The 8,957-nt window shown below is 45.9% G+C and overlaps 2 protein-coding genes across 2 annotated transcripts in view; one reads left to right on the forward strand and one right to left on the reverse strand.

The window, feature by feature from the left end:
• LOC119776772 (myosin phosphatase Rho-interacting protein-like) overlaps positions 1 to 2,308 on the forward strand; it is a 37,092-nt gene extending 34,784 nt beyond the window's left edge. Inside the window, exon 19 of the mRNA XM_038275365.1 lies at positions 1,715 to 2,308. Coding sequence (XP_038131293.1) covers positions 1,715 to 1,867 — 153 coding nt within the window. The 3' untranslated portion in view covers positions 1,868 to 2,308. The remainder of the gene's footprint in view (positions 1 to 1,714) is intronic.
• LOC119776781 (essential MCU regulator, mitochondrial-like) lies at positions 1,951 to 5,613 on the reverse strand. The gene is made up of 3 exons (XM_038275379.1): positions 5,421 to 5,613; positions 3,036 to 3,195; positions 1,951 to 2,171 (listed from the first exon to the last, which is right to left on the reverse strand). The coding sequence occupies exons 1-2, from the start codon at positions 5,580 to 5,582 to the stop codon at positions 3,058 to 3,060; spliced, it is 300 nt and encodes a 99-aa protein (XP_038131307.1). The 5' UTR covers positions 5,583 to 5,613; the 3' UTR covers positions 1,951 to 2,171; positions 3,036 to 3,057.
• Positions 5,614 to 8,957: the final 3,344 nt, after the last annotated feature.

The raw sequence follows: 8,957 nt of genomic DNA on the forward strand, positions 1-8,957 counted from the left end.
GTCCAGATGGATGGATGGGCACCAGGCTGGATCAGTAAAGGGCAGCAAGTTCCTTATCCACTCAGACGCCAGCAAGGTGGAGGTGGGGTAATGCTATGGGCTGCTATCATCAAAGATGAGCCTGTGGGACCTTTTCATGTTGATGATGGAGTCAAGATCAACTCCCAGACCTACTGCCAGTTTCTGGAAGACACCTTCTTCAAACAGCGGAACAAGATGAAGTCGCCATCATTCCAGAAACACCTGATATTCCTGCAGGACGATGCTCCGTCACACGCATCAGAATACACCACAGCGTGGCGGCCAGGAAAAGGCTAAAAGGAGGAAAAATAATGACATGGCCGCCTTGTTCACCTAATCTGAACCCCATGGAGAACCTGTGGTCCTTCATGAAAGGTGAGATCTACAGGGAGGGAGAACAGGGAGGCTGCTGCACGCCATGAGGATCGCACACAGATCAAGACAACGACAGAATCTATGGATGGAGGATTTAGAGCGTCAGAGAAAGGAGGATAGATTGGTCACTTATTTAGGTTTGTTTGTTTTTGAATGTGTTTATTTCTGAATTTTCAGTTGTTATATTGGTTTACCTCAGGGGTGTCAAACTGGTTCCAGAAAGGGCTGCAGGTTTTCTTTCCAACCAATCAATAGCAACCAGACTCCATTCATCTCATCAAGTGAGTCCAATCTGAACATGATGACTTGATGAGGTGACTGGGGTCTGCTGGGCTATTGCTTGGTTGGAAAGAAAACCTGCAGCCCTTTCTGGAACCAGTTTGACACCCTGGTTTACCTGCTGAACATAAGTGAGATAGGTATGTATTTGTTTTGTTTATTATGTTGTCTAATAATTCTGCACATTTATATTTACCTGCACTCACAGACATCCTCATTAAATGGCCAAATCTAAAAAAAAAAAACCCACATCAACTTCCAAAAAAATATGAAACTCTTATATTAAGGAGTCTTTGGGTTGATTGAGAACAGAATTGTGGCCCAATAATAAAAATAATCCTCAAAAATACAACCTGCCTAATAATTCTGCACACAGTGTAGATGAACGCATCCCTGGAAAAACCTTTTCTTTAAACAACAAACTTTAACGCGTTATTACAATTCTTTGTGACTAATTATTAGAATAAAGCTTCTAAAGTGGAATAAAAACAAGTTTTTACAAGTAAAAATATGAAAAGATTTGCATTTATCTGTATGGAGTCCTTCAGCCAAACTGGTTTTTCTTTAACCTTTAAAAGATGCAATAAATGAATAACATGGATCAAATTATCATTTTTGCTAGAATGACTTTGTCAAACTCTACATTTAAATCCAAATAAAAAAAAAAAAACTTCCACAAAATTTAATTTTTTTCCCAAGAATAATGTCAAACATGCTGGTGTCCCAGGTCAGTCATTCTCAAAATGTCAGAAATGATTATTTCTGACATTTTGGATTGAAAAATCTTCCTGGATGGAAGAGAAACGTCTTCAAACTGGGAAATAAATTCCAGTTGATTGTTTAACTTTTTTTTGGAATAATGTCAAACAAATGAAAGGAATATCATCCTGCAGGCGTAGATGCAGTAAAATGCGTCTCCTTTTCTTTCCACTTCATAATTAATAAAACTCGTTAAAGTGTGACGTTGAAGCATGACTAAATGCTTTTATAAGGGACTTCCATTTAAAACGTTTGTATGAACATTTTGTGTTTGCTACAGGAAAAAGAAGCGGTCTACAAAATGTACCAGGAGGCTTATGTTGAACTAAGCGACAGCAGGGGGCGGAGCCAGCTGGAGCTGGGCTCGCTGAATGAACATTTAAGATTAGCTAACGCTGCGGTGCAGGAGGGGAGAGACCGAGCGGAGCTCTAACACCTAAACATTACAGCAAAGAAGAGTCTTTATGGAAAACTGATCTAACTGCATCAGATCTGTTCTCTTTAAACAACGCAGCATTTCTTTCAATCATCTACGTTTATTTCAGTTTTAATAAACATTTCTTTAGTGGACACACTTGTAAACATGCACACAAGAGTGAAGGTGGAGCCGAATGATTCAGAAGACGAGAGGTTTGGGCGTCGATATGAAGGCTGCAGGAAACAGCTCATTCATCTTGACTGTGCTGCCTGGTTTACTGTGCTGCCTGCTTCTCCATCAGTCCATATTGCAAAACGCCCTGCGGAGTAAACAATTACCGAAGTCAACAACAACAACAACATCATCATCATCATCATCATCATCATCATCATCATCAACAACAACAAGTCACTGCTTCAAAACATGCTTCACAAATAAAAGCTGGATAAGAACTAAGCTTGCATGGTTTTCTCTGGGTTCCCAGGCTGCAGACGCAGATTAGACTGCTCCAATCTTCAGCCAGTCTACAGGCCGTGGCTCTACAGGCCGTGGCTCTACAGGCCGTGGCTCTACAGGCCGTGGCTCTACAGGCCGTGGCTCTACAGGCCGTGGCTCTACAGGCCGTGGCTCTACAGGCCGTGGCTCTACAGGCCGTGGCTCTACAGGCCGTAGCTCTACAGGGTATCGTGGCTCTACAGGTTGCGGCTCTACAGGTTGCGGCTCTACAGGCCGTGGCTCTACAGGCCGTGGCTCTACAGGCCGTGGCTCTACAGGCCGTGGCTCTACAGGCCGTGGCTCTACAGGGTGTGGCTCTACAGGCCGTAGCTCTACAGGGTATCGTGGCTCTACAGGCCGTAGCTCTACAGGCCATAGCTCTACAGGCCGTGGCTCTACAGGCCGTGGCTCTACAGGCCGTGGCTCTACAGGCCGTGGCTCTACAGGCCGTGGCTCTACAGGCCGTAGCTCTACAGGCCGTAGCTCTACAGGCCGTAGCTCTACAGGCCGTGGCTCTACAGGGCGTCTCTCTACAGGTTGCAGCTCTACAGGCCGTGGCTCTACAGGCCGTAGCTCTACAGGGTGTCATGGCTCTACAGGGCGTGGCTCTACAGGTTGCAGCTCTACAGGGTGTGGCTCTACGGGGCATAGCACTAGACGGTGTAGCTCTGGGACATGTTGATTTTACCTCTTTATGTTGCACACTAAAGTCAGTCATCGTCGTCATCATCGTCAGGGACGAAGATGTCATGCTCCTCCAGGAGAGCAGCAAAGTTCTTGCTGATCAAAGTTCCAACGTACAGGAAAGGCACCACCACCACAGTCATCCGGAAAAGGCCAAAAGGTGTCTGTAAAATGTAGATAATGTGTTATAGAGATCAACTGAACAGGTGAGTCCAGGTAAAACCACCTGATTCTGCTGCGGTACAGATTCAAACAGCAGCAGCAGCACGGCGCTCTGATTGGAGCCTCCTGATAAAATGACTGATGATGAAGGGATGGAGGAAGGTGGATGTTTGAGGGGAGTGATGTTCTAGTGCTTAGAGAAGCGTAGATGTGATCCTGCTCAGACCAACAGCCAATAAGCTGCAAAGATGGGAAACGCTTGCTCTTCTCATCCAATCACAGTCACTGTTATTTAAACGGATTCATGTGAGTTTTACTCCCAACTCATGAGTAAAGAGATTAGTTTTTAAACATGTAAGCAGCAGGAAGATAGTCAGATAATTGCATGAAAATTTACGTCGACTGAAAAATATAACAACTAAATTTCTAGGGTGAGTGTTGGCCTGGTGGTTAGAGCAGAGCGCTGTGCTCTGAGAAGGTTTCAGTAGCCGGTTCCACTCCCACAGCCTGCACTCTGGATCCCTGAGCAAGACCCTTAACCCCACACTGCTCCCCGGGCACCGCGCCATGGCAGCCCACTGCTCCCCAGGCGCCGCGCCATGGCAGCCCACTGCTCCCCGGGCGCCGCGCCATGGCAGCCCACTGCTCCCCGGGCGCCGCGCCATGGCAGCCCACTGCTCCCTAAGGAAATGGGTTAAATGCAGAGAGGGAATTTATCTGAGATCAATAGACCAGAATATTTTGTTGTTGAACTAATAAAAGAACATTTTATAGGTAAATTGATTGATATAGATATTAGAATTGGGGGAAAGGACAGAAAATGTTATATATATATATATATATATATATATATATATATATATATATATATATATATATATATATATATATAACATTTTTACTGAGTAAACACACTAGACTGAACATGTCTAGTTTTATTTATTTTTTATTACAAAACTTATAAAGTTACAGTTCACGTTTGTATGAAGGGAAAACAAAGACAAAGAAAATAAAGTAAAATACATTAAAAAAAACATCAACAATTAAAGAACATAGCCAGAGTAACAAAAAATGTGTATCAGTAACATTAATTATAAAGTTAGAGAAGATAATTGTTGTAAACATTTTGATGCTGATTTACCCTTTAATCCAGAAACACAGATTATATAATTTTTAAGTCAACTTTAAAAACACTGAGGTTTGTTCTTCATAAATTTTGACATATGGATGAAGAATTTACCAAGTAAAATAAATAAATTGACTGTATATTGTATAGAGGGGTTTGAGCCAGAAAAATAAAAGAAGATGTGAAAACTGGATAAAAGTATGTTTGAGCCAAAGTGACCATAAATAAAGGATTTTATATCATTCCAAAGAGAAGAGCTGTTAACAGCTATAAAACAAATGGTCTAATGTTTCTATTTCCAAAGAGCAAAAGGAGCATTTTTCATCTACAGTGGGGATGAATTGTGAAATCAGCTTATTACAGGAATAATAATGGTGAAGGATTTTAAATGTTATTTCTTTTACTTTGTTTGTAATTAAAAATGTATGTGGGTTACTCCAGGCTCTACTCCAGTTAATGTTTTCATACAGGGGGGCAATTTGTACCTGGAAGCAGGGATAGAGTTTGCACATAGAAGGTTTATAATAACTTTGTTGTTGACTTTTCTGTCTAGAAAAAATAAACCACTTATTGAAATATTGCTGGAGACAAGAACATTCCTTTGATCTAACTCTTTCTCATCTCTAAGTAGGGTGATGATCCCATGGGCTATGGCTCTGCTTACAACGTCAAATTCTATTCTTGGAGGATAGAAGTTAAATTTATGAGTGAAGTCGTCATATGTTAGAATTTGTTTTGAGTTATTCAACAGTTGGGCTACCAGAACGATACCATGTTTAAACCAGTTTTATATAAAGAGAGTCTTGTTTCTATGTAAGATATGCAGATTGTTCCAGATAAAACATTTATGAGGGGAGAAATTGTGTTTGTATAAAAGCGACCAGCAAGTTAGAGCCTGTTTATGGAAGTTTGTCTAGTTGTATAGATCTATAGAATTCCTGCAAATGACTTCCTGGTTCTTGTAAACAGACGCGCAGCGGAAATGACGTTTATCGCCCTGCTGCGTCTCTATTGGCTGGTGCTGCTGTCAGCACAGGAAAGGCCCCGCCCACTGCGCCTCTCCTCGGCTTCCTGTTGTGAGCAGAGAGGAGAAAAACTCACCTTTTCAGGTTTGGGGAGGATTCCCCCGGAAGGAGTGGAAACCACAGCCCTGCTTTGACTCTTCCTGGGAATAGAGGAGGGGTTTAATCCGGGATTACAGCTTTTTATGCCCGTTTTCCTGCCGGAAAGACGGAGAGAGAGCCGCACTATGCTCGCCGCCATCTTGTTTCAGTGGGACAGGGCTGGGTGGAATGCGTGGGTGTGCCCCACGGATCAGACCTTTGATCGTGTCTGTGGGTGTGCCTCTGGAGCTTTTTCCTTTTTTGTTTTAAATAAACTTCACTGATAAAAATGACAAATAGACATTAAAACAAATAAATGTTGGGATTAATATTTATCATTGATGAAAAAGTTTAATAAACCCTAAAATATGAAATATAACAGATGTGTTTAAATCTGATTTATAAAGTCTATAATCTCCCTGATCAGTCAGAAAAAAATGCCTTTGATCAGGATCAAAGCATCATTTCCTAAACCAGGAGCAGGGGCGTAACTACATATTTTTGAGGTGGATGCGACCCCCCCCCCCCCCCCCCCCCAGGTAATGATCTAAATCAGGGGTCTTCAACGTTTTCTAGGACAAGGACCCCAAACTGATAGGGAGATGGAGCGGGGACCCCCTAATTATATATGTTGAATGAAATTGTGTTATATCAAACTGGTACTATAGTGTAACTAAAGTAATCGCTCCCTGGGATTATTAAAGTATTTCTGATTCCTGGTTGATGGGACAGATGTTGAGAATGAAACGGTGCCCAGCTTAAAGAGCTCCTGTGTGTCGCTGAATGTGAACATTGATGACTGAAAACATCTTCTGCCTCCATTTATCTGTTTAATACAGTCTGTTTTATTCATGTTAATGTGGATTTAAAGACTTTTCAATTAATGGAAAAATTGCAGGGGGGAATATTTAAAAAAAAAGTGTTATCAACCAAAACTTCGCGACCCCCATGCAGTACCTCTGTGGACCCCCTAGGGGTCACGGACCCCCTGTTGAAGACCTACGATCTAAATTTATCAGCTGAAGCCACTTCTCTCTCTACCTTTGCTGAAACCACTCATTGTTTGAGTTCCCTAAATTCAGACATATCAAATAGAAATTTTGATTTATATTGTATATAAATGTGTATATAAATCCTCTCCTTGGGCTGCCACCTTATTGTGGTGGAGAGGTTTGAGTGTCCCATTGATCCTGGGAGCTATGCTGTCTGGGGTTTTATGCCCCTGGTAGGGTCAGCCAAGGCAGACAGGTCCTAGGTGAGGTACCAGACAAAGCGCAGCCCGAAGACCCTCATGATGAGTACAACCTTTGGATTCAGCGTTCCCTCGCCCAGACGCGGGTCACCGGGGCCCCACTCTGCAGCCAGGCCTGGAGGGGGGGCACGATGGCGAGCGCCTGGTGGCCGGGCTTTTACCCATGGGGCCCGGCCGGGCTCAGCCCGAAGAGGAAACATGGGCCCACCACCCGTGAGAGGGGCCATAGGGGTCGGGTGCAATGTGTGTTGGTTGACGGCCGAGGGAGGGGACCCTGGCGGTCCGATCCTCGGCTGCAGAAGCTGGCTCTAGGGACGTGGAATGTCACCTCGCTGGTGGGGAAGGAACCGAAGCTAGTGTGTGAGGCTGAGAGGTTCCAGCTAGAAATAGTCGGTCTCACCGCGACGCATGGTTCTGGTTCTGGAACCAGTCTCCTTGAGAGGGGCTGGACATACTTCCACTCTGGAGTTACCCACGGTGAGAGGCGCCGGGCAGGAGTGGGCATACTTGTTGCCCCCCATCTCGGCGCCTGCATGTTGGGGTTCACCCCGGTGAACGAGAGGGTAGCCTCCCTCCGCCTACGGGTGGGGGGACGGGTTCTGACTGTTGTATGTGCTTACGGGCCGAACAACAGTTCAGATTACCCACCCTTCTTGGAGTCCTTAGGGGGGATACTGGAGGGTGCCCCTCCTGGGGACTCCCTTGTTCTGCTGGGAGACTTCAACGCTCACATGGGAAATGACAGTGAGACCTGGAGGGGCGTGGTTGGTAGGAATGGCCGCCCCAATCTGAATTCGAGTGGTGTTCTGTTGTTGGACATCTGTGCTCGTCATGGATTGTCCATTACGAACACCATGTTCAAGCATAGGGGTGTCCATATGCGCACTTGGCACCAGAACACCCTAGGCCCCAGTTCGATGATCGACTTTGTCATCGTTTCATCGGACTTGCGGCCGTATGTCTTGGACACTAGGGTAAAGAGAGGTGCAGAGCTTTCCACTGACCCCTATCTGGTGGTGAGTTGGCTCCGGTGGTGAGGGAGGATGCCGGTCAGACCTGGCAGGCCCAAACGTGTTGTGAGGGTCTGCTGGGAACGTCTGGCGGAGTCCCCTGTTAGGTGGGACTTTAACTCCCATCTCCGGCAGAACTTCGAACACATCCCGGGGGAGGTGGGGGACATTGAGTCCGAGTGGACCATGTTCCGTTCCTCCATTGTCGCGGCGGCTTATCTGAGCTGCGGCTGCAAGGTTGTCGGTGCCTGTCGTGGCGGCAACCCTCGAACCCCGCTGGTGGACACCTCCGGTGAGGGATGCTGTCAGGTTGAAGAAGGAGTCCTATCGGGCCTTTTTGGCCTGTGGGACTCCGGAATCAGCTGATGGGTACCGGCGGGCGAAGCGTCATGTGGCTCGGGTGGTTGCTGAGGCAAAAACTCAGGTGTGGGAGGAGTTTGTAGAGGCCATGGAGAAAGACTTCCGTACGGCTCCGAAGCGATTCTGGTCCGCCATCCAGCGTCTCAGGAGGGGGATGTGGTGCAGCACCAACACTGTTTATAGTGGGGATGGTGTGCTGCTGACCTCGACTCGGGACGTTGTGGGTCTGTGGGCGGAATACTTCGAAGACCTCCTCAATCCCACCAACATGCCTTCCATTGAGGAAGCTGGGCCTGGGGACTCTGGACTGGGCTCTCCAATCTCTGTGGGCGAGGTCGCCGAGGTGGTTAAAAAGCTCCTCGGTGGCAGAGCCCCGGGGGTGGATGAGATCTGCCCGGAGTTCCTCAAGGTCCTGGATATTGTAGGGTTGTGTTGGCTGACGCGACTCTGCAACATTGCATGGACATCGGGGGCAGTTCCCCTGGATTGGCAGACTGGGGTGGTGGTCCCCCAATTTAAAAAGGGGGACCGGAGGGTGTGCTGCAATTACAGGGCAGTCACACTCTTAAGCCTCCCCGGCAAGGTCTATTCGGGGGTGCTGGAGAGGAGGGTTCGTCGGATAGTCGAACCTCAGATTCAGGAAGAGCAGTGTGGTTTTCGTCCTGGTCGTGGAACGCTGGACCAGCTCTTTACCCTCAGCAGGGTCATTTCACGTCACTTTTAACAGTTACACTGAAAAAAAATTTGCAACCGCTTTTGGCACTTACTTAATCATATTTAGTTACTTTAACATAATTGTTTTATGTCCTACTCTACTACCACTGCTAACATGAAACAATTGTTTTAATGTAACTAAATATGACTGAGTAAATGCCAAAAATGGTTGCATGATTTTTTTTCAGTGTATAAAAAT

This window comes from Cyprinodon tularosa, unplaced genomic scaffold (genome assembly GCF_016077235.1).
Source record: "Cyprinodon tularosa strain WSP-4 unplaced genomic scaffold, ASM1607723v1 ctg955, whole genome shotgun sequence".
Classification (NCBI taxonomy): Eukaryota; Metazoa; Chordata; class Actinopteri; order Cyprinodontiformes; family Cyprinodontidae; genus Cyprinodon; species Cyprinodon tularosa.

Coding starts and splice junctions, on each gene's coding strand:
- LOC119776781 (XM_038275379.1), bottom strand. CDS start 5,582: ATGGCGGCGAGCATAGTGCGGCTCTCTCTCCGTCTTTCCGGCAGGAAA. Junction 3,196..5,420: donor TCCTCCCCAAACCTGAAAAG/GTGAGTTTTTCT, acceptor TACATTTTACAG/ACACCTTTTGGCCTTTTCCG.